Source organism: Anoplopoma fimbria, chromosome 16 (genome assembly GCF_027596085.1).
Source record: "Anoplopoma fimbria isolate UVic2021 breed Golden Eagle Sablefish chromosome 16, Afim_UVic_2022, whole genome shotgun sequence".
NCBI classification, from domain to species: Eukaryota; Metazoa; Chordata; class Actinopteri; order Perciformes; family Anoplopomatidae; genus Anoplopoma; species Anoplopoma fimbria.
In genome coordinates, this window is record NC_072464.1 from 11,870,059 (window position 1) to 11,896,188 (window position 26,130).

The window sequence follows — 26,130 nt, forward strand, 5'->3', positions numbered from 1 at the left end:
GAGCGCAGAGTCTCTGGGGAATCGCTCCAGTCTCCCCATCTCCCCCACCCCATGTCACCAGCTAGGAACAAAGCCGCCATAGTCAATTCTCCTAATTTCACTGCAGCCTGTCGAAATCCTGTTCTCCTTTTCTCCTTCTCTTCAACAAGTACTTTATGCCGGGATCAGTCAGGTCTGAGTCGCCCACAAAAACCTGAGGCTCTAGCTTCATCGTCTTTCAGCACCGAGTTTGACACTCCCCAACTCCCTGCCATTCAGGCACCTGCACCATGCAATTTGTTTCCATTTGTCAAACAGCAGTATCCATCACAAAAGAAAATGCTGGCACAACAGAAAGTTTGCGAAAAAACATTGTCTCCTAAACCTAAAATAGCCTTGAGACTACTTATTTGCTTGCCCGTAACAAAACAACCTTAAACAATTTACACCACTTTCTGTTGTTGTGGATACTTGTCACGTTATTCTTCTCTCAACTGACAATAAAACATCTTTGGCTGAATAGGACATGTATCACACCCTGCAATCAGCACCAATGTATCACTCCTCTCTCAAAGTGTGGATGGGCTAAATGCTACGGTGTGTGAAAGCATCATTTCATTCACTGCCTCCACATTGTGCTGACTCTTATTTTGTGTTTTATTTCTTTTGGATTAAACTTCATTGTGTGGACAGCCAGGTTTCTCCGACATTTATTTATTAAAGCCATATCAGCACTATGTTGACGGCTGCTTTTTTCACACCTATTCAGATAGGTGTTAAAATGGTGCTATTATTGGACGGCGTAGGAAGGTATCTGGTTAATAATACTTATTGTGCAAACTTTGTTGTCGCCATTCTTGTGTTGGCTGTTATCGAGTGGAGAGTAGAGAGGATATATGCTGACTCTGATGTAGATAGTGCCATGAGTATTCCTATTGTGGCAGCTGCTGTGTGGTGCGGTCCCTGATAGGGTTTCGAATGCTGTCAATGCTGTGTCAGGTGCATTAGCACCTCAGAGACCCATGATGCTCCAGCTGCTATGTGCCTGTGTCTCCCCGGGCCCTGGCCGCCAGCCTGACACCCGACACAAAGTAATCACAGATCACAGCGTTTAATCACTGAAACAAGCACTCCAGAGGACCTCTCTGTCAATATCCCACTCTCTCATTATCTGTTTGGATTGCACATCCACACTGTCAGATAAACAGAGTGGAAAATTAAGATTAAAAATATGGTAATTTCATTTCAGGCAGCAGGCTCCTCTCACTGGCCCATTATGCTATTGATTACCTCTGAATTCAATTTCTCTTTTCAATGTAAACTTTAATCTATTCGGAGGCCAACAATTCATCTCCCAAGGGGCTATTTGAGAGTAAGTAACCATTTAATATGACGCTGGCTGAAGATTCACTGGCTTTAATGAATTGTGTAAATCACTCAGCTTTTAAAGGAACTGATGTCCCGCAGTTCACGACCCAAATCTGAGCCTGGTTAAATACAGCCTTCTATAGCAAGCTAAGTGTTTACTGACAGCCATCTCTGAATGTGTAATCACCGGCTTTGCTCTTTTCTGTATGGAGGCGAATCAAATAGCTCTTAATTGAGCTGGTGATGACAAAATTACAATTTAATTGGAGACTTAGTCATATTGCACTACCATGCTAAAATAATAGAGTAAAAGGGATACACCACTTCACCACCATGGTACTGAATTTAAAAATCACTTGACTCAACAAGATAATCACTAGGTTGTGCTCCTTTACCACTTACCCATTTGTAACATCTTAGTCAGGACCGGTTGTAACCACTGACCTGAAGCAAACACACCATTCAGACATCTGAATATAGGATGAGCAACAGCAGGAGGAAATGGTTAGTGAGGCAATGTAAAATGAGACTAGACAATGTTTTAAATGCAAAATGAAGACAATACTGAAACATTTAAGCAATACTGTTTTATTATATGTAATAAGAATTTTATTTTCTTTAAATGATTAATGATCATTTGTATCACTTATTTATCGCTAAACAACTACAAAGTGCAATGCCCTGAAATAAAACCATACGCTAAGATAGAGGAAACAAACAGTGTTAAATACATAACTTTGAATAGAGGCAACAACAGTCCATGTATCAAAAGAATAAATAGAGAAAGTTGATATTACACTGGAGAATATTTATTAAAGGCAATAAACTTCTGTCCCATGTTCCTTTGTGTTATCATTGACAGTACATGACATGTTGCATTTAAAACTTTACTGTTCTTCCCTGAAAAGAGCTGAGGTAGACATAAAACCACTATCATCAAAGTGCTGGAAGACTACTTAATTAAAACTATGCAATTACAAAAAATAAATACTCTGATTAAGGCACGATAATTACTAAAAACAAACCTTCTCGTTTCAGGTTCTCTTTGTCTATTCAAGCATTTTCCAAATAATGAAAAGACCTCAGTCCTTCCAAACAATGTTTGCCTTAAGAATAATTTAAGCCACCAATAATGTATTGCACCATGATAAACACATCCAATATCTGCACTCTTTTGAGCACCAGTGCAGGATTGAAGCCACCCTAGAGGCCGTAACATACATACATACATAAACATAGCAGGGTGTAATCAATAAGGGCCATGCAGTATTATGCTGTCAATAAAGGTGCACCCTGCCTCAGATACTTGCCTCTTTTTCTGTTCCACACCAAAGGACTACGCCAATCTAATGCAGCACAAACTACACTCTGCCTGCTGGGAGACTAAATACATTTGTAATATACTGGAAGGATATTCTAAAATGTCCTGTATATCTGGTAAAAGATTTGGTCAGTGATGGCGAGCATGAGGACCACAGCGACTCTCCAAACTGTCAAAGAGACGTCTCAAAGATGACACGGATGTCCTTGGCACAGCGCACGTCTGTCACTCGCTTTTTGTTCATGTAAACCTGGAAGTGCATCAGGGAAGCAGTGTCACAGAACACAAGCACACAGTCCAATCTAAGCTACAATCTGTTAAGGCGTGATTCATGACAGATCCAGTCGGAGCCAGGTGAAGGGATTTGTCACCCAATGAAGCGTGCAAAAGTGGCTTATTTAGCGCTGTGAAATTCACAGGAAAAAATGTGGAGATAATCACTGAAATTATTTGTTTCATTTGAGTTCATTTTTTATTTGTGTGTTTGCTTGAAGTGTCTACAGAATGCTTTATTTCTAAGCACAAAGAGGCTCTGACAGACCAACGCTTTCAATTACAAAAAAGAAAGTTTGAGGAAAAGAGGTGAAAGCAGGTGAAAGCAGGTGAAAACAGGTCGGCCTCAGCATGAGATATGCCGTCTACTCTGTGACTCCCTTTCAACACGGACAAAGGAGCTAGAGGTTGATATCAGATTATTGAATGTATTTAAACCCTGACTGACAACTGTAGAAACTCGACACACAACATGTGGACCATCTCGGTATTTAATAAGTGGCGCTCGACAGTTATGGATGTTGCAGTAATCTGATCCAAGGAGAGCACCCTACAATAAAGAAAGGAAAACGTAAGGGCTTGAACAATGTCACTACCAATCCGCCAGTGTGCAGGGTAAGACGAAACCAAATAATATCACACTGTGCTGAGTCTTTGAAATCAGTATTTTACTCATTTCACTTCTCTGGCTGAGAAGATACAGTTCCACTGATAAATTTGTGCGAGGGACAGAGAGAAAATGAAATGATGCCTACTTTTTTCTTATTTCACAAAGACCTGTTTGAAGTTGCAATATGGTATCTGTAGTCCCAGACAGATGCACATAAAATGGAATTGAACAATGAATAGCTGGCTCTTATCTGTTCAGTGTCTGAAGGGGAAATACATCACAAATGAATTTCACAGGGAAAAAATATGGACATTCTCTATTACAGTAATCCCCATAGAAAGTTTATCCCAAATCGCGATGAAGTTAAACCCAATATTTCCAAATAGATATAGTGCAAAGAAAGCTGCTTTTCTAGAATCATCTCTAAAATGATCTCAAATTTACATTATGAGAAAAAAAAGATTATACAAAGTTTCTTTGATAAAATCAGAGGATGTGAATCTACAAAGAGGACAATTTTTCACTTGAAATTAATGTTATGGCGTTGCAATGCTCCAAGTAGGCACTTTAAATTAAAATGGTAATCAAGTGTCTTTGCATTTTCAGGGTAATGCTCATCTTCTATGCTTAACTGTATCATTTTGGAGGTGAGCAATGGAGTCTGGAGTTAAAGGGAGAGTCTGGGATTAGTGTGCCCTGGCTGGACTTTAATTTAGCGACAGTCCCGTCCTGGGACAAAGGTGGGTGTGGTTACCTGTTTGGCTGCGTGCAGCAGTGAGGTGGCCTCGGCTCTGCCTGTCTGTTGGACCATCTGGTAAAAGAGCCCTTCCTGGTTCTGGAGCAGCACATATGGCTCATCATACTCCTCGATCCTCCCGGCATCCAGAACCTGCAATCACGCATACAATGCTGGGTGTGAGTGTGTCACTGCCTGTATACTTTACTTTGGGGAAAACTGACATTTCAGCTGTTTCACTGCTGAGTGTTGCATGCAGACACTGCAAGATGAATGGGGAAACACTAGTTCTCTGCACACTGGAACCATCCATTTTATGTGACTCACGCAACGACAAACACCGGTGCCTGTTTGTGCTTGACAGGGCCAGGGACAATAAGCTTAGCCTGTTAGCATTGTGAAAGTCTAGCACGCTGACTCTGACAGACTGAAGATCAGTGATTTATCCATGTATTTATCCCGGCATTTAACCGGCTAAGGGTGGTCCTCAGTCAAAGCCAACAATCACACCTTTCATACACTCTAGAAAATTACCATAATTTCTGTGTCATCACGCCGTATAAACCACACAAAGAATAGTGCAAATTCAAGCAATTTGAAAAAGACTATAATTATAATATAGACAAATTTTAACAAGCTTGATCCCCTTAAAGCAATGAAGATCAGTGTGTTATCGCTAAAGCCCTGTTTCAGGGAGTTGTACAGCTGCGGTCGTAGTCAATAAGATACTAGGAGATGGAGTTTGTATCTTGGAAAGCATTCTGCATGTAAATATGGCACAGCTTAAGATTTGGACAAGGCAATTCAGGTGGGCTCCAGTTTAGTTCTCCTGGAGTGCGCAACAATCTGGGGCCATTTAACACAAGTGTAGGTGTGAAAAAGTCCCCGCTGTGTGATATTTGGCTTTTCTCAGCAACCCTCTGAGTGACCGAGCCGCCACCAGGTCGTGCCCCGTCCTCCACAGACGCTTAACAAATGCTGCCACAAATGGCACTAATTGGCACCTCTGCAGGCAGTAGCAGGAAAGGGCCAAAGATCAAGTGGCCCAGGCGAAGGCTCAATGAGAAGGAAAGCTGTGAGCGAGAAATCAGGCCAGCTGTTGCAATATAGAGGAAGTGAATTGCATTTCTAAAGACCGTGCAGAAGGCTGCTTGGAAAGAAAGGGAGGTGTGTCTGTTAGCTCTGAATATCAGGTGAGTTTCACGTACGGCAGATGGAGTGCATGTGATCTGCATGTTTTTGCGGGCTATTTCCCGCTGTACCACATATTCTGTACACAATGGGAGCTTAATATAGCATAATTGATAAGATAGAACAAGTTTGTGAAGGGATTTCACAAAATGTTAGGGCTAAAAGCTCTGAACTTCTAGCTGGTCATTTTTTTCTGTTATCTAACTGATAACAGAAGGATAGTGATCTCGTCGTAAATACTGACTGAAGTGCTGGACAATGGAAATTTACTGCATTCTTACTTACCAGTATTCTGTCACAGTCGATGATAGTATTGAGCCTGTGAGCAATGGTGAGGACTGTACACTCTTGAAACTTGTCCCGGATAGTCTGCTGGATGAGGCCGTCAGTTCTAAAGGAGCAGGGAACACAACACCTCAACACAAAAAAACACTGCTTCCTAAAGACCCTTGGGCAGGGAGTTTTACTCAACACTGAACAATGGCTCATCAGCAGTGAGGTATGTGCAGTAGTAGGTAAAAACAACAAAGGATAGCAGCGGTCCTTATGTTAACAAAGATAGGTTCAGATTATTTGGACTTTTATTGTCATTTTTTTCTTATATTGTGATTTGATTCCAAACCAATTTCACATCATATTTTGTTTTTTGTTTTTTTGTTTCATACTTATAGTGTATTTGTTTACTTTGGTGTTTTTGATTATTTATTGACGGTTTACTGCAGAAAGGCTCTGATCAATCCAGCTCATGGTGTAGTAGGCTAATGATAAGCTGACTGTGATTGTTCCGCTCTAATGCTCTAATCACAAAATTTTAGAGATACAATCCTTTTACATCCTTAGTTTCCCACCAGGCAGCGTGCATTATGGTTAATTTTGTGCATCTTTTCATGACCGTTTCACTTACAGTATGTGCTATTGATTTGTTTACAGAATTGCTTGAATAATTTGGGTTTTTATAACAACAGTGGTGCTACAGTTTTATTAAACCCAGCTAAAAAAACATCTGGAGTAGCAGTAGTTTACAGTATAGCTACAGGTGTAAAGGAGTGTTCAAACGTTGATGTTTAATGTATTACTTGTAGAATCAAGTGTCACCTGACCTTGGGTCCACATTGGCTGTGGCCTCATCAATGATAAGGATGCGGTTTTTCCGGAGGATGGCCCTCGCCAGACACACCAGCTGCCTCTGGCCCACGCTGAAGTTAGAGCCAGACTCAGTCAGCACCGTCTCCAGCTTATTGGGCAGGTCCTCCACCACGGCCTTCATCTGCACCTGCAGAGAGGGAGAGCAGAGCCCCAACCCTTCATTACCCCTTCATAAAGGCTTCCTGTGGGGATGTCTTTAAAGGGCTATCCAAACACACCCATTAACCGCCTGGCACAATGCAGGGCCAGGTCCACTGATGACCTTGGCCAGTGCTCTCTTGTGGCCAGCCTCTAGCTTTAATCCAGGCCACCAAACCCATTCAGAGGCAGGACCAGGAGCTGAAGCCCTTCACTGTGGGGGTAGCCTTCATCCTGGTTGGCCTGACTGCCCAAACACATCTCCCCCAGCATTTTGAATGGTTCCCAGTTACAAGCCGCACATTGAGCTGGGCCCCATGGCCCTAATGGGATTTCCCCCATGACTTGTGGCGAGCAGGGAGGCTGAATGGCAGCATTGTACAGCGGGACAGAGGGATCCCCCCCTGGGCCGGCGAGGGGGAATCATTCAGAGCCACGCTGGAGTACCTCTTGGAGTGCATTCCACAGGTCCTCATCTGTGTGCAGCCTGAAAGGGTCCAGATTCTTCCTCATGGTGCCCGTGAAGAGAACTGGGTCCTGTGGATAGATGGATATAGAAAGAGAAGGCCGTGGCCAGTTAAGATAATGACAAGGGGGAAGATGTATGAAAGGGTTAAGACAAGCTTTATAGAGCGCCGCTAGGCAATGTTTGAGGAGAAGATGTTCACAAAGGACTTGCGACACTCTTTTCAATGCTCCGGCCAAATATGCTTCAATAAGTTGATCTTTTTTCTTGGAAAACTATCACTTGTGTAAGGGCGTTGGTGGATAATAACTGTGCGACATTGTCTGAATATATAATATGGCAGAAAAGGTGCCATCTAGTCAGTTACCATACAATGCATTTCATACAGTAGCTTTATTAGAAATGATGTCAGCCAAAAGTAACAGCTCTACTGCACAAGCATTTGTCACAAGGGGTTATCGAATCAGTTTACTGTCCTCATAAAAAGGACAGCCTCAGATCTCAGACAGCTAGGATGTCCAAGATATGTATTTATGGTGAGCCACACACACCTGTATCAGGTTTCAGCCACACAGTCATCTTTAGGAGAGTAAATAAAGCTCTCTATTACAGAGCATATGAACAAGCACACGAGTCCACAGGCATCGTTCCAACATGCCACTCTGTTTGTGGTAAACCTGATAAACAGGAGCAAGTCGGCATCTCCTTGTGACAGCTCAGATATTTATTCATAAACGCGGATCCAGTGTTGAAGTGATTTACTGAGGCCCCTTCTAGGACTCTCCTAGGTCGTCATACGGAGACCGTCTTGCCTCTCATGGTACAGAGCTGCTGTAGATAAGCGTTTTATATGGGTTTTTTTCATCAGTGAACAAATACCTCTGCGCTTTCTTAACACTGGATTTATGACACCTAAATGGTTAGAATGACGATTAAAAAAAAAAGAAAGCTTTAATGTGGTGTGGCCGAGTCTATCACAGCAATAGAGGTGACACGGGGCAGCAAACAACTGCCCATAACAAAAAACTGATAGACTTCAACTGTATCGTAAACACAGTAATGGCAATGTGATAACCCCAGTTTACTCAAGATATAAATCTTACCTCAAATCAAGATAGGAATTGTTTACCTGGCAACTGTGAGATTAGATCAGGAGCAAGAGAAAAGTACACAATGGGTCTGAAAGGCTGAGTGTCTGCCGTTAAGTATACAGTACTTCTAGTATGAATGTGACTCACTATCACACTTTCATCTCTGCTCTCTCAACAGGTCAGCAGCCAGTGCTGTGACGGAAAAAGGCCCACAGATTTATGCAGTACACACCTCTCAAATACAAAACCAACAAACAAGTAGGTCAGAAAACTCAGGAGTAACTGCTCAATTTCTATCCCGAAAAAGTAAAGCTTTCAGGACTTTCATGCTTGCTACCTGTGCCTTAGAAAATGTTACACCTCTTTACTTCCAATGAGCTTTTCCTTCTGTCACAGGAATACTGCCTTGTCATAAAGCCAACTGAAGTCCCAATTCAAACTAGTTTTGTGACACACGTTAATTGAGGATTCAATGTTCGGTCGGAAAAACTGCTTTCAAGCACAGCTTTCCATAGACCGATTATGTGCTCCACCAATTCTAAGCTCTGTGTTTGCCACAAAAATCATTTTTTCCAAGTCATTCCAGAGAATTCAATAGAAACTGAAATAGATCCTTTTTAACGCAATATGCTAATGAATGCTTATCATAATCAAATCTGTGGGTGGCAAATGATGAAACTCCTCACTGGCAATGTATACATATTACACTCAAAATTCCACATGAAAAGGTCACGTAACTAGCAATTTATATCAAGATTTTTTCAATTTTAAAGGCTGACTGAATATCATTTCATCTCTGACGTCTCAGAGGAGAATAAAAAAAAGGTTTTCAGATGGATTTGTGTAAATCCTTGGTACTTGGTCTATACCAGTTTTTAAAACTTAGAGCATGATACAGAGAAACTCTACTTGTAAGACTTCATATCATGAAAATGCCATACAGTTATTATGTGATACAGATGGGCATGCAGTTAAAGTTCTGACTGGTAACCTGCCACTTTGTGCAAGTCTCTCCCATGAGAGATAGAAAAAGTAAACAAAATCACATCAAACACACATCACATCCATCTCAAACTACTTTGGACGAGGAAGTAAAACTTTATCTGAAGTAGTAGCAGTGCCAGAAACCTATCAAATCCACTGAAAAGCATTAATGAAACTGTTTTTGGGCATCTTGGCTGCAGCCTTGAAATGTTTGAGATTTGGGCTAAGTGACGGTGTACAAGGGGACTCTGACTGTGAGGATGGGGGAGACTTCTTCTAAGCAGCTTTCCCATGTTTGGGGGGTAGAGGGCTAATCCTCTGTCAGGGATGGGGAACTGCTCTCTTCACAGTACAGGCCGTGGGAGTCTTCTCCCCTCCCTCCACTCTGCTGACACTCACCCGCAGGCTGGCATTTTCTTAATGCCGTATCAGTTTCAACAAGCGGAAATAAAGTTAAACTGTCTCAAGGCATCTGTTTGTCTCACTTTCAGAAATCCCCTGAGAGACGACTGTAAATTTCCTCACTTGTTTTAGCTTTTTTAAAAGCCAGGCGTGTAAAAAAAAAAAAAAAAAAGGGCCAAAACATGAAGGTGTCTGTTACCAGTGTTCATCTGACATTTCTGACGATTCTCAATCATGAGGAATCAAAAGAAGTACAGAAGAAGTAAAAGAAAAAGGTCCAGCAGTTTTAGAAAAGGGACAAAGACATTAAACACACCATAATATTATACTGAAAGTTGGACTGCTGTACATAGGTTCTAATATATGATAATGTCAAATATTTTATTACGAGTTTTTAAGAATTTTTTAATATTTTATTATCATTAGTGCACAGTTTTATATGTCAAGACAGAACAGCTGAGACCGAGGGCAATTTAAAAAGGGCACCTGTGGGATGATGGACATTTTCTGGCGAAGGGTGTGCAGACCAATCTCAGATGTCAGAAAGCCATCAATCATTATTCTACCCTCAGGTTCTGCCAGCCGGAACAAGGCAGAGATCAGGGAGCTTTTACCAGCACCAGTGCGTCCAACGATGCCAACCTACAGTGGAGAAAAGAGCTATTTTAATATCTGTAAAATATTCAACAAATTAACTGAAAAAAACATAATTATCATGCTTCGTCTGGTTATTTATCATACTTGTGCTTATTGTGTCATGTCACAGAGGATCATGTCTTATGACTAACTACAATGGAAACACTTGTATTGTGTGTAAATAAAAAGAGATTGATGGAAAACATTATATTCTACAACAAGCAGGTATAACAAATCACTTTTTTGATAGTAGTCATATGACTTTGGCAGGTAGTGTAGAAAATGTGAGACATTTAAAACAAGAATGATTTAAGCCTCCGTTGAAAATGTATTAGTCATATTGCAATAACTAAACATATTCTCGTATCTTGGTTGAATCATTTTAAAGCTTATTCCCATGGCATCAGATGAACCCATTTTGGTACCATCAGTATCCTTTTGTTTTGGACCTGTTGCATATGTTTATGATTCAAGGCAGCTATTTTAAAGTGCTCATTTCATAGTCAAACAGTTTAATGCATTTAATATGCCAACGTCTGAGGGTTGGGAACTTCAAGTTACTCACTATAACTCCAGTTCTATGATAACCGGTGAAACCTTTAAACAAGGCACTAAAGGCTTTATAGGCTTAACCACACTGTTGTTTCTGTGTATATCTTGTACTGTGCAAGCCAACCAATCAGGACGTTAGACAAAGGTTGTGTTCAGTGAGCTGACTCTGCATGAAAATATGTAGCCCTCTCATTCCTTTGAATGAGGCCTGAACTTGGTTCAACTGTTGCCACAGTGACATCATCCAGCAAGACGCTGTGTTGGCCAAACAAAAACCTGTAACCACACATTCGTGGACAAAAGTGTTGCCATTGTGATAACTTTCCAGAGTCCTTTCTGTGAATACTATAAGCCACTGAGCAGGATCTTTTTTTACTTCCAAGATTGTATTTTATGTCTCACCTATACCTGTAGCAATTTTTCCAAACCAGCACGCACCAACCACCAACCATCAACCACCAATCAAAGCAGCCCTTTGCCGTGTTTTAATTCTTGGCTGATTTCCGTCGGAATACTACCTAAAAGTCTACTGCCACGCTAGCAGCTCTGTAAGACTGTATAAAGGTGCAACAGTGCTTTGAGCTTAATGCTAACGTCAGAATGCTAACATGCTCAAAAGGAAATTAACAGGCTGATTCTTTAAAGGCATAATGTTTACTGTCTTAGCATCTTAGCATGCTAATATTAGCTTATTCCCACTAAATACAACATAGCTAGGCTAAAGGTATTTGGTCATAAATCAAGTATTGAACAAATGAAAATGTTGGCCTGATAGAAGGCGTACTAGATGAAGTGTGTCTAGTGGGAAATCAGGGTCAACCTGCCATTAGTGTGGCTTGAATACCTGTAAGTCTAGCCAGTGGCTCCACTGTTGCATACCCAAATCATGCATTTTGGTTGAGAGTTCTGTAGAAAGGACCAACCTCAATGATCCAGGATCTTAATGATGTAGATGATGGGGTTTGTCTAAATGTGGCACATCTATCTATAAGCACAAGACTTGGATGTACTGAAAGGACTTTTTCTTTGAGCCAAGGTTAAAAAACAAACAGACAATTATGTTAATTGACAAATAGCTAAGGGCTAAAAAATAAAGTGTGCACACTGTTTTACCCTACTGTGTAGCAGCTGGGGGTCGGCAATGAACTCAGCAGGGTTATCACTAAAAGCCCCTACAGGCCAGGGGCCAGTTAAGAGTTGTTAGTGAGGAATCAGCAGGCAGTTAATGGCAGTATAAAACAGGCATTAAAAGGTCTTTTGAGAAAATGTGAGTCACCACAACCAGAAGAGGTCGTTAAGCATGCAGCCATAATTGGCCCCCCAAAATATGAATCAGTTTTCTGCAGCAGAATGCAAGATCGGCCTCGGAAAGACACAGAGATGTGCACTCACTCATTTAAACCCACACACACTCAACCGATCGCATGATCCTCCTTGTGTAGATAATAAGAATGGAAGGTCACCTGAGGTGTTGCAGTTTTTTGTTTTTATATGATTTTGTACAGTAAGTGACTGTAGTGAGGGCCACAGTGAATGGATATTGTACTGTAGGTGCAGGTTTCCTTGTGAAAGGGTGTCAGGGGAACTGTCAGGATGCACAAAGCCTTTCAACCCCATGGCATGTGACAGAGATCCCTCCCATGGGCTGTCAGAGCCAGGGCCTCTGCACTTATCAACCCATCCATTGTGAAATCAGCCGCCCTGGCCAACCATAGCCATGCAAAGTACACCCCCTGCATTAAACACAATTTCAATCATCCTCAACCATCTCCCTCTGCTTCCCTCTCTCCACCATCGCCCCTCTCCCTCGGCCTCTCCTCTCATAGTGAATAAACAGTTGTCACCGTCAGGTAGCTCAAAATGCAAATTAGGAACAAATGGATCCACTTGAACAGTCTTAATTACATGATATGTATTCCATGAATCACAAATGGTATAGTCCTGAAGATTCAGCAGCACAATATGGTGTCCCTTTAATAATTGATTTGAAAATAATGGCACATGAAAAAGAATCACATCACGCCTTCTACACTAGCTGCATATCAACCTAAGTCACGGGCTGTGCACACCAGTAAGCATGCACAGGTGGGAATAAAGACAAGAACCTTTTCTCTGGATGTGAAGACAACAGTCAGGTTCTTCAGGACCAAACGCTCACTGGCACTGTAAGAGAAGTTGACTCTGTCAAAGGTGATGGACCCTGACTTGGGCCAATCATTCGGCGGCTGTTTGTCCGTCTCCCAGGGTGCTTCACTCTCCAGCTCCGCATATTCAACCACCCTCTCCACTGATGTCATCTACAAAAGATAAAGCAATGTTTTGCTCTTCTGATCAAGTGAAACTATTGAACATTGCAGTACTTCAGCTTCTGTAAACATAAAGTTATTCAGTAAAAAAAAAAAACTAATTATGACAACATGTCTGCATTGTATTTCAAATTTAACCACCTCAAAGATAATCTTATTTAGCCAGGGAATTAGTGTTTTATAGGAGTACTCAAGTAATCGCAAAATCGAAGCAGCAGAGGCTGACATAAGATGACTTTAAGTCTCTGAAATTAGTCCAAAAACACTGGAGCCTACATTTCCCACAATGAAACTTAGCTGTGTCTTTCATTAGAGCCTCCACACGGCTGCTCTGAATGTAGGTAACCCTACCGCACGCGATTTTCTTAAGTTTACATTTAATAGTTAGTTTAGTCCTCATTGACTTTGTTGACCTCCTGAACATTGCACACCAATCAGCAAACTGTTTAGTGATGACACATGGCTTTCATACCATGATATTCATAGTCTATTTAGTTTCTACTTGTAGCACACACATTGAGTTGTGCTTTACTTCGTCTTTAGATACATTTTTCTTGAATTGTTGTAACTTATTTATTTTTAGTTACCAGTGCTGAGGGTGCCGCTGCTGGTTGTTACTGCTTGAGGGAAATCGTGTCATGCTGGAGCAAAAGATGCACCCTTTGAAGCAGAGCTGTTTAAAAAAGTGGCCAATCAGATTGTACCAATTGCCAGCAACATGATGGGGGGATTTCTAGTTTAGAGACTTTTGTTTATTTCTTATAACTATATTGGTTTGTTGGTACTTTTGTTGATTGCTAAAATAGTTATGCTGATGTACTAACTGTACTGTTTTATTTGTAGTTTAGGTGGTAATGTTTGTTTTGTTTTGTCCCTTTGTTTCAAAAATGGTCTACTCAGCCATTATCAGTTAAATTCAGTTTAGGCAACCTCTTTTATAAGCCCAGACATTTGTAACATATTTTGTAAATTGTTTGTTTCATTTTTGGGTTAAATAAAATGTTCTCTCATAAATGAGAAAACTCAAGTTAAGTGTTCCAATGTAAATGTTCTCACCATGTTCTCGATCTCTGCACTCTGTCTGACGCCCCACTGGAACATGCCTGTAAGTGTGATTGCATAAGATAAAGCCAGACCCACTGCACCTGGTTCTAGTCCTGAAAACAAAGTAAACATACAGTCAGAAGTTTATAGTCATAGTTTCACTAATACAGTCTCACATGTCAACAATGTTTCACATGGTTTAGCCAAAGTCCATACCTTCCCTGAGGTAAAGGCAGCCAAAAGCAGTGATGGTGACAAAAATTGAGCAAATTCCATCAAGACGCACAGCAAACCAGCGAGAAGTAGTCAGGAATAAATACCAGGCCTCTGTTAACCAACAAAAACACACATATAATCTCTACACCCTTAATATTGCTGATATTGAAACATGTAGCATTCGCCTGAATGGCTTTGAATGGGTTTGATAAAAAGTTATTACCCCTAACTGAAATATAATTTTTCAATCTCACCCGAGTGAAGATCTTGATGTTCATCAAACATTTGCTGAAACCTCTGCTGAACCTTGAAGGCACGGATGGTGCTCAGTCCTTGGAGAGAGGAAGAAAGGTGGGAGAATACAGGACTCCGAGCTAAAAGAAATAAAGGCACACACCACATTTGTTAGTTAGTATTTGAAAAAAAAAATGCATCAATGATGCTTGGTCCTGAAAAATAATCAAAGTTGATGGACAATATTTCCCTGATAACCAAATTTGTAATACTGTGAAGATTTCGGCCATATTGCATAGAAAAATAATTTTGTTGCTGCTGTTTGAATTCCTCCTGATGCAATTTCAAAATGCACAGGAATGCACTACTGTGTTTTTGTTGTTGTTGTTTGTCATGTTTTTCTCTTTGGCAGCGCATGGACTACCACTTCATTTTGTTATACAACCCGTTGTGTAATGACAATATATTATCCTTGAATCTGTAAAGTTAAACCTAAAAAATTACATTTTTCAGCACAAATGAGCCTCATGTAATGCCAACAACAGTTTTGAATAGTTTAAACATTCATTTTTTAAATGTGAACATGGTTTCAGGACATATTTGTTTTTATATATCCTGCTTTATTACTGCTTCTACGTCTCAACATTCTGGTTTTTTTCAGTGAGCTATTCAGTCAGCTGCTACTTGACGTTTTGGGTTTTTTGTCTCAATATATTAAATTCCAGAAGGCGAAGACAAAGAAAACTGTGATTTGGTAGTCAATGGTGAAATATGTACCGCATCATACACACATCCATATGTCCCCGATGCCAAAGAGTTTTGATTTAGGGAAAGGTTTCAATTGAGTGGTCTTTTGTTGCTATTTGTTAATCTTACAAAACCAAAGACAAAACCTTAATGTTTCCTCTGGGCTATTTAATAGAACTTTTGTTCTTTAAGATGATGGAACCTGTTGGCCAATGTGCATTTGGGCTCTCAGCCCAGAACAAAATAGATGAACTAAAGCCTGCAATGGCCTAGTCATGCCCACTTGGCATTTTTCCCATTGTATGTGATGTCATGAACTCCCGTCTCTTGAGGAAACTGCGTGTGGCCGAGCCATAGGCCACCGCCACCTTTAGCCTTTATGCTAATGACCATGGCTTTCCTCAATGGTCTATTAGCATGCCTGTGGTCGGCTTTTGTCTCTTACCACAAATGGACATGCCCACCCCACCACCAAAAAAATAAATAATTACTGGTAGACTCTAGGCGCTTGATGTCTCTAGAGGTCTGCAGGAAGTAGCGTCGCAGAAACAGGAAGACAGCAAGAAGGGGAACAACGGGAATAAGGATCCAGGGGATGATGATGGCCGCTACTGCAATCACTCCGATGACTTGGAGAAATACCTGCGGCAGAAAGAGAAATAGAAAGGAGCAAAACACTAACTAATACAAACAGCATCTGAGTCAGAAGCTCCACTGCTGCTGTGTGGGCTACCACCGGGGCAGTGAGGCCTATTTCTTAAGGCTAAACAAGAGAAACTCTTTCAGTTGTATTCGTGTGAGACCATCACAGACATACAGTAAGGTAACAGCAGGTTGTGGGACTGAGGGTTATGTGACTCACAGTGTGAAAGGAAAACGACCACATCGCTAATTCTCACTTAGTAGCAGGTGAGAATTTACCACTTGGCCACTGGAGCTCATATCCCTGGCTCCCTGGGGCTTTCCCTTCAGCACTTCTGGCCTGTAAGCCTCACTGGCAGAGCAGCCAGCCAACGAGCATGGCCACAGTGACTGGCAGAGGGTTCTGGGAACCACACTGTGGGTATCTGATACATCACACTCAAACCACACAGCCCTCAACAACACAGTGACTCATCACCCGTGTTAATGGCTCTGTGACACATCTAGACCAGGATACCAGAGCTGCCTAAACAGGATTGAAGGCAATGACGACACCAAAGCACCCAACCCTGCACTGTGTTTAGATACTGATTGAAGAATCTGATAAAGAATCATTATGATTAAATAACATGCTTTCACTAGAGCCCATCTGTGTAGGTATTTTTTAAGATTGTCAGTACTTGTAGTTGTACAGCGGTATGTATACAAAATATTCAGGGGGGGGGCATTTTTGTGCTGTACAAGTACTTTTGATACTTTGATACTAACTACATTTTGCTGACAATATTTCTATCCCTATACTCTAGGATTTGGAATGTAGGACTTTTAGTGGAGTGTGTTTACAGAGTGATATTAGTACTTTTTTTCTTAAATAAATGATGTGAATACTTCTCCCACTACTGCACATGTGAGAGACCATTTCTTCTTAACTGAGAAGTATACTGTGTTACATATTTCATATTCGATTGATAGATGATAAAATTGAAACCTCACACCCTGAAATTAGACACATCCTAAGAGATGAATCCCAAAACGTGGAGATTAGGATCGTACTGTTACCTTCAGTGGTCTCAGACTAGCCCAGAGAGATGGAAATTTAATTTAGCACCTTAATTACGGATGTTATCTGCCACTTAAGCACACATTTAGGCATGATCACTTTCAGTGTAGTTTCATGATGAAAAGCTACTCAATTTCATTGGCAGTTCAGATAAGAGGGTATTACTAGTCTAACCATTGCTGTAGTGGCGCCCGCACAATCAAACAGTGAGTGGAAGCTACTGAGCACAACTGATCCCAAGAATTTCACAGTACATAAGTTTCAATCTTAGCCTTGATGGAAGGCTACCAGACTGCAAAGTGAGATGGTGGCCCACGAGCCATTACTGCATGTTATCCAGCCTTCCCTTGAGGGGATCAAATATTAACTGAACAAATGTCTTGTCAAATATTCTATTTTTCTTTCTCTCTCCTGATTGGTGACACAGTGACACTGCTCCTTCATGTTTGCCTTGTATTGGTTCCTTAAATTCTAATTGGGCCCATTTTAAGTCGGAGGCCACTGAGGTCCGAGTCAGGCTTATCTGACAGTGGGGGACAGAGGAGTAACAGGAACCATTAGATAGGAGTTTAGCCTCCTCCTGCTCCCCAGGGCCCACTGTCGCCAAGGCCCTGTTTGATGTGATCCATTTGCGTGGTCTGGCGCTTATCATGTCAGCATCGGGAACACCGTGGCCCCCCACCCACACTACACAGAGATGATTCAGATAAGTGATCCTACAAGCATACACCTCAACCCCCCCGGACCACATCCATATCTCCAATTAAACCACACAGGAACAGAAAACTCCCAAAGCCACATCCCGCTGCACATAAAAGTGGATAAAAGGATGAAAGGTTTTGTATACAAACAGTTTAAATAAAGAATTACCACTAATTGCTCTTTAGCAAGAAAAGAAAGCTACCGCACGCATCTGATTCAGTCATTCAAGCAAACTGGGCGCACTGCTGTGTCCAAAGACCATTGAGATTTCTGCTGACCCTAATTGCATTATTTTCTCTATGATTCTATCAGCTCTTTGATGTCAAAATAAATGCAGAAAATTGAAGTTAATTGCTATATTTGTGCTCGGCAATGATAGCGACTGTTGTTCCACGGCAGAAAATAAACACTTCCCCTTAATTAAACATCCCTCCGGACACAAAGAACCGGTACGCTTTTTACAAGCTTTTTTTCATCCTCCCTTTATTTACTGACAGTGTGCAATATTTGCCAAAGGGGAAAAAAAGTGCAAACAAAACAGGAAATGAGGGGCAAAGCATAGCAAAGAAAATTCCTCAAAAGAAGTCCTCTGTCATCGTTGGAATTTTTTTCTCTCAACACTTGTCCGTGACAGAGCGGCACAATAAGTTGCAAGGGTCAGTGGTACTGAAACAAAACAGGGCCGTTCCACTCGGGCTCTGGAACAATAGAAGTGACCCAGTCCATTCTACTCTGTCTTTGGGCTTTATTTTAGCATTAAATGCCCAGATGCTATGGCCTTTCTTTGGGAGAAATGACTGTGGACACCTCCTTCACATTTTCCCTTTCTGGGCCATTTTCACTTCATAAAGCTGCAGTCAATGTGTTTTGTGTGTGGTGAGGAGGTTCTGACACATACTGTGGTGGTCTCAGTCGCTGTCTACATTGGTGGCTCAAGTAGTCCTAGGATTAGGCCTTTGTGTGCTGTGAAAAGGTAAAAGAAGTCACTTATTTGGGCTCAGTCAAGCTGCTGATTTCCAACCCCGTTTTGGAAATAAGAGAAAGGCTTTGAAATGCGGTCTCTCTCTCTCTCTCACTCTCTCTCCCTACTATAAATCACTTGTGTCCAGCAAATTCATTCATTCAGCCATTGCTCCTTTCTCCCTCTCTTGAAAACAACACAAAAACATTTGAAATTTGTACAAAAACAGCAATTCACAAATACAAAAGTCACTCACAGAAAGCATGGAATGCATTATCTTCATCATATTGACATGATGTGCGATTCTAGATAACAATGTGACTTTGTTATGTAAGTTCCCAGGCTCAATGGACCCCTGGCCTGGCCTGTATGTCTGAGTAAGAGCAGCTGAGGTGCTGGACCGCGGCATCATGGGAGACCACACATACACACACTGGAAGGTTTTGCTGGCAAGTGCTCGCCATCAAATGACCATGTGTGGTATTGCTGAGTGGCCAGTTTGGCACACCCTTAAGCACACACACACACACACACACACACACACACACACACACACACACACACACACACACACACACACACACACACACACACACACACACACACACACACACACACACACACGCACACGCACACGCACGCACACGCACACAAAACACTTACACTCACAGTTTTCTTTATTTTTTATTTTTTTATTAATTCTTTACACTAATTTGACGAATGAGTGAATACAACAAGTAGTTGAGTTATTCTTTAGGCTTCTCACCTTTCTGGGTCACATGTATTGTTCACCTTGTGCAGGAAGACAATGGCAATGTCATAAAACAATTCTTAAAGGGGATTTATGGCACAACCTATATATTTCCACACAGCACCATCTCCTTCTTTTTTTCTCAGTATAACCTGTGTTAACGCCTGGAGCCAGTGCATTCTTCACTTCTTCTGTCACCAGCATGGTAAAGAAGAGAGAGAAAGCCGATGAAATCCCATCCTACAGGACTCACGGTTACGTCAGCAGTTCTCATATCCCACAAAGCCACTGAAAGGGCCTGACACACAATGTGCCACAATATACAGACTCACACAGCGATCCACCCGCCAGTGTTTTTAGACAATAGCCATCTTGGCTGTGTGCATGTGTGTGTGTCCGCATACCGCGCACATGCACTCCCTCTTGTTCTCACACACACTTTCAGCTAATTCATCTCTTCCGGAGGACTGTTGGTTGCTGTACTTTATGATTTATGAGCCAGTGTTTATGCGTGTTTATAAGCCAATAACATTGGGGAGAGCGGGCTAAGTCCCATTTAAATGAAAGTTACTGTCAGCTGGTGTCGTAGAATGCTCATGCTGACAAACTGAATTTGTATGGATGGTTTAGAAGACCTATGATTGTAGGTATGGACCTCACAGTTAGTGATGTGACTTGGTCAAGAGCCTTCACACAAAATCCTCCACTGAAAGACCCCTGTACTCACCCCTCATTGTCTTGCCCTCCTCCTCTGCCCCCTCTGTGAAAATAGAGCCAACCCAGGATTTAAAGGTCAAGTCTGCACAAAAGCAGACAGTCCCTGAAGCCTGAGGTGTTTTTAATTGACATTTCTGTCTTTGTCCCCTGACCATAAAGAGGGAAGAGAAAGAGCCTTTTTTCCCAATACACTAAATTACTACTAAATGAGACCTGTGAAAAAAATAGGGCTCTGGGGTGTAACCAGGTTCCCCCAGCTTGAGGGAATCCCCTTGTTAGGCGGGTATGGGGGCAGCGCTGAGAGGCTGTGAAGTGCTTACTCCACCATAAAGGGGGAGGCTCTGGTGCAAATCCCCACACAGAAGCGGCCTCTCCCCATAGAGGGAGATAAACCAGTTAGGGCATTGTTTATGAAGTTTCACTTTATTCCCCCTGGACAACCATTTAAACAATGACTATGGGGAAATGTCCCTCTGTGAATGAGCAACAATGGTCAGGATCAGCAGCTTTTCTGCACGGCTAATACTTTGATAAAAAAGAGTGAAAATCATCCTTCCTGAAAGCATTAAAGGCTGCTCCATGAAAGACACCTGCAAACAAGAGCAGAAAGCAGCACAAACAAAAGTGTCCTGTCCAAAGGATGCCACCTGTGTGCACCATCCCAATCACTTCCCATTTTCTGCTGCAGCAAATGACCGGCAGAAATAATGTGCATATAATAGAGACAGTCTTATTCTGACAGTTTACTCTTCAGTGATTAAAAGCTAGCTTTCCCTGCAAAACAGACACACGGTTAAATAGTATTTCGTCTTGTATTTCATGATCAGACAGGTAATAACTTATATGGTTGAATGGATATGTCATACTTGGTGTACAGTGAGTATATATGTGCAACATAAGTCTGTTTTTAGTCTGATGGACCAATGCACCTTTTTACAAACTTATTATTTTACTCCGGCCATTATTCACTTTATTATCAAAATGAGGGAAACTATAGCAGACAAAAAGCTTTTGTGCATATGATCTTTTGTGCTTTCAGCATTTAAGATGGCTTTTGTCTACTGTGAGATGGGTATCTGCCACAAACATCACTCAGGCATTGTGAAGGAGGGATTCGTTTTCAGCACGCCTTTGTTCTATTCTTTGGCCCTAACCAAAGAGCCACGCCTGCTCCTCTACCTCGAATTGTGCAGCGAACATTCCCTTCTTTGTGGTGCGAGGTGCATGAGCTGGCTCATCTCCGCAGGCTTTCGTGGAAGATGGCTGTCACGGTGGCAGGGTGGCATTTGGTAACCCAACCTGGTTATGCACCAGGGTGGCCCTTGGCTACCAGGCCTGTAAGACTGTAGAGCATTAGGTGAATTGTGCTGAGAGAAGGAAAGTCCTGCTCTGGATCTGTTCCAACTGACCTGTCCCCTTTCCCCTCTACCACGCTTCCAGCCCCACTCCTGCAAACACACCGTATGCCTGCTGCTCACACTTCGTCTCTTTGCCACCCAACGCATCATCTTTGTCAAACCCCTCCTCGCCTCCCCACTGTTTTCCTCCACATCATCCCCATCATCCTGTGGCTTTTATTTCCCCCTTGGTACCTTTTTCTCTCCCAATCATCTTGCTTAGTCCCCAAACACATTCTCTCAAGATGCCGCTTCTGTTGTGTCACACTGAGGGAGCCACGCCCTCAGCCTATGTGCACACTTTTATTAAATCTGTGCAGGCGCTGGGCCGCGCTGGCGGGTAATCCTACAGTAATTGTTTCCAGATTAGGGGTCCCGGACCACAAAGCAGGTTTAGCCAGGCATGAAATGGCCTTCCCATGCTGCAGCGCCAGCGACCAAACCTGCCGAGGTGAGACTCACCTGGATAAAGTCCACGAACGTCCATGGGAGCAGAGAGTCCAGGTAACCGATGTCCTTCGAAAACCTGTTGAGGATTCTTCCTGGAAAACACAAAAGAACAGATTAGATGACATTAGGGTAGATATATGTAAAACAGAAAACATGATTGTCAATTTGTACAATCAGTAGCAATATAGTAAAATTAGGTGAAATAATGTGATGTAATGTCTAATTATGTAGTACGACGGACTACTTGGAGTATTTATTCTACCTTAAACTAGTTTTATAAGACATTTGGAAAAAAATTCTAAGTAACAAAAAGATACAGGTATTCTTCATCCCTTAGCTACACTGCACCCTTAAAAAACAATATTTATCCTTTTTCAATTTTCTTCTAGTCTCACTAGACTATTGAGGAACTGTTACCAAAGTCCCTTCCTTTTTAACAGAAAACAGCTTATACACTGAATGTGATATCACAAGAAAAACACAGGCCTATCTAGATTAAACAATGAATCATTATTTGTCTGGCATTTCATAAAGACTGCCCTACTCTTGGCTGAATACACGAGGGAACCTTTTGTTTGGAAACAAAGGGCAACAGAAGCTGCGTACCTGCCTTTATGTTCTGACTGGCAGTGTCAGTGACGTTAATTGAGTTGCCTCCAATCTGCTCAGGTGTTCATTATTTTGGCTGGTGCTCTGCAGGTGCTGTGGCAGCCCCTTTATTGCGACTCCTTTGGTAACTTTGCTCCCATTTTCTGATCCCACAGCACAAAAGATTACACTCCAGCTGTTTTTCACACACTGTGTATTGCAGGGTCAGTGATAGCAAATCCCGAAACTACAATACCTAAAGGCAGGCAAGGCAGAAAGGCTTTCTCTATCTCTGTCCCTGAAGGAAGCCCTCAGACTCTCAGAGGCAGACCAAAAGTACAACTACAGTGCCAGTATTGCCACTACAGGGACTGAACTCAAGTTAAAAGACACGGCCAAGCTGTGTAGATCTGTTGTGTATAGTGTATATTCCCTGTCAAAGCGCCTCCAAAATGGTGACATAATGTTTAAGCAACCCAAGGTGACACATCACTGAGCAAACAGTAATATCTATCTGAGGAGAATGTAAATAAAGCAGCACATATTTAGTGTACAACCCCTGATAAAGTGATACTAAGCCCGCAAGCATGCAGATGAGTTAATCAAGGCTCACGGAACAGATCATGAAACAGGGTGGGAATTATTACGGGGCAGAGAGAAGGAATGGCTGAGCGGCACATTGGCAGAATGTGGTGGTATGGCACTCTGGAGGCGTGGCACCACTGACCGAAAAAAAGTTGCCTCCCAGCCTCCCAGTCAGTCCTACAGAGGTGGGCCCTGTAATCACCTCTCTCCACGGCCGTAAGCAGCTTACAGCTTTATCCAAAATGCCGCTCTCGCCTAAAAACATGCATGCAGACGAGGCCGGGCTCCCCATAACAGCCATTGCATAAACCCAGCCAGCGCATTATTCCCCGCAACAATCCAGCAATGCTCCAAATCAGTACTGATTCAAAGTCAAGTGGCGTAAGCATGTTGTACACTTGGAGGCAGACTAATCTTATTCACAGTGTGAGTGCCCCTTTAGCATACAGACATCCCGAGGGGAGGGTTCATGCAAGGGGGTAGAGCTGCTGCTATACTAGTGTAGAATATCGCTGCTGTAGTCTGGGAATGGGGGGAGTACTTGTCAAACTGTGTTTGCGGAAGATCCAATAATATTGTATGTGTAATTTTACTGTCTAAGCCATAGATGACCTACATTCATGCATATCTGACAAACAATGCCAATAAGAAAAAGAATAGGTTTCTCTGGGTTACATCATACCATGGTTAGAGGGTGCTAGAGCAGAGAACATCAGTCAACTATCAGCTGTTTGACAATCGGCTCAGTTAACAGAGAGTTTCAGAGGGGATGAAGTAAAGACCTTTCTCTATCCTGCGCAGACTATGGAGGGGATACATTACAGGTGATGCAGTTACACAAAGACATTCACCGCATGGAAATGCCTATGAGGTAAGAACGGCATGGGACAATGGCTTCAATCACTATGGGTGGTTGTCAACAATATCACCTATTGTGTAGAGAGGGGTATAGTCGTTTCAGGATATCAGCAGCATTAGTATCAAACAATTTCTCATGGTTGAGGACTCCAGGGGTGATTTGCACCACTTTTTCAGGCTCAGGAAATATCAAGCCCTCCCAACTAAGGTGGCCCCTTAGGTGGAAATATTAGGTGAGCAGGGCCCCCAATCACACTTAAAGAAGTGGAACAGTGGGGTCCGGCTAGAGCAGAGCGTGTGGCAAATCGCTGTTCCCTGTAAACATCAAGATAACGGGACGACTAAGAGCCGCTCCATGTGTGGGCCCCAGTGCAGTTGCAGGGGCCTTTCAGTAAGGCAAGTGCGATAATGAAGGAATACAGGGGAGGGGGCTGCCAAGGCTGGAGGTGGCACGGCTCACCTGCACTTCCATGAAGGGCCTCGGGGCCTGGGGCAGCCTCCCACCGCCGGCGCCTTGCTGCCAATACTAATACATTCTAAATCCATTCTCTTCGCTCTCACCGCCAGGCTCCTGCAATCTCCTCTGCTTCCCTTTCATGCAATTAAATAGTGGAAGTGCCGAGCGAGGGGGAGCCCTATCAGCCACACTGCACACACACACACGACTCCATCTCCACATTCAATTTACACACCTCGATATCATCATCCTCTCTGCAGTACTTCTTCCACTTTGCTCTTAACACTCTTGCATCCCAGAACTGAAATACAGACATTAAAAACATAGCCTGTGTAGACACAATTAGAATCTCACATCTCTGACTACAGAGGATCTAATGTTCCCTGCGTCAACAGCAACTGAGTGACACCTAGCAATAAGATGGCCCACTATGTCGTTGGGAAAGGGGGACGGTGGAGGTGAATGTGTGTGTGTCTGTGTGTGTGTCTGTGTGTGTGTTGACTGAAACTCCACTCCTTGACTGTGCTGATGAGCTGAAGCCCTGGCCTGCAGTCTCTGAGGGGATTAGCCCACTCAATGACACTAAATTACAGGGATCAACATCAGCTCAACACATCCACCGCTGTCTGCGCTGCTCTAACTGGATCAAATTTGGATGAACAGCTGTAATAAGACTGTACATATTGCTAAAACTGAGGAACGTGAATACATTAAGTTATGTGAATTTATATAGTAGAGGAAAAAGCAATCTGCAGTCTTATCAAAATCATCTAGATATCTTATTAAATAGCATTGTTATGAAATATAAAGGTTTCAATCACCGAAAACCCCAACTTGGAAATCAACTATTTCCACACAGCACAAAAGATAACACAGACACATGATTCAAATGGCGCAGAGGTATTCAGTGGCTGATACAGAAGAGCTACAATGCCTCTCCATCAATCATATTTCACCACTGCTGTACTCTATTGTTAGAAACCACATTCACAGAATAACAAATAAGACCTTTGTGCAGTGATGCTTGAAATGGTAACCTTTAACTCCGTGGACTGCTATCAAACACTGGGCCTGTTCAGCATCAGCTCACCTATCACTTACACATGTAAACAGTTGTCAAATCCTTAACAACATACAGGCACGCAGTTACAAATTAGTCAAACCTATTGCATGAGAGAAGTCAATGTGGAAGCATTTTTTATGGTAGTGGCAGATATTGTAAAGAATAAAAAAAAACATTTTCTTTGAGACGGAAGCAAAACAGTAAGAAAGGAAGAAGAGTGAGAGAAAGACGGCAGAGCTGACAACAGCTGTCTTTGTCCTGGTCTTTTTTTGTTTGGTTTTACTCAAGTGAATTAATGAAAAATCCAGAGTAGGCGAAGAAAAAAAACTAACTTTTAGAGAGAAGCAGAACAATAAGAAAGAACGAAGAGTGATAGAAAACCGGCGGAGCTGACAACAGCTGTCTTTGTCCTTCTCTTTTCTGTTTGGTTTTACTCAAGTGAATGAATGAAATATTCCG

At 42.2% G+C, this 26,130-nt stretch overlaps 1 protein-coding gene across 1 annotated transcript in view; it reads right to left on the reverse strand.

Moving 5' to 3' along the window:
* Positions 1-2,387: 2,387 nt before the first annotated feature.
* Positions 2,388-26,130, reverse strand: part of LOC129104166 (ATP-binding cassette sub-family C member 4-like) — a 34,931-nt gene continuing 11,188 nt past the window's right edge. Inside the window, exons 20-31 of the mRNA XM_054614713.1 lie at positions 22,133-22,212; positions 15,932-16,082; positions 14,714-14,833; positions 14,460-14,570; positions 14,256-14,356; positions 12,999-13,190; positions 10,192-10,347; positions 7,210-7,299; positions 6,579-6,751; positions 5,764-5,869; positions 4,306-4,440; positions 2,388-2,918 (exon numbers count right to left, since the gene is read on the reverse strand). Coding sequence (XP_054470688.1) covers positions 2,841-2,918; positions 4,306-4,440; positions 5,764-5,869; positions 6,579-6,751; positions 7,210-7,299; positions 10,192-10,347; positions 12,999-13,190; positions 14,256-14,356; positions 14,460-14,570; positions 14,714-14,833; positions 15,932-16,082; positions 22,133-22,212 — 1,493 coding nt within the window. The 3' untranslated portion in view covers positions 2,388-2,840. The remainder of the gene's footprint in view (positions 2,919-4,305; positions 4,441-5,763; positions 5,870-6,578; positions 6,752-7,209; positions 7,300-10,191; positions 10,348-12,998; positions 13,191-14,255; positions 14,357-14,459; positions 14,571-14,713; positions 14,834-15,931; positions 16,083-22,132; positions 22,213-26,130) is intronic.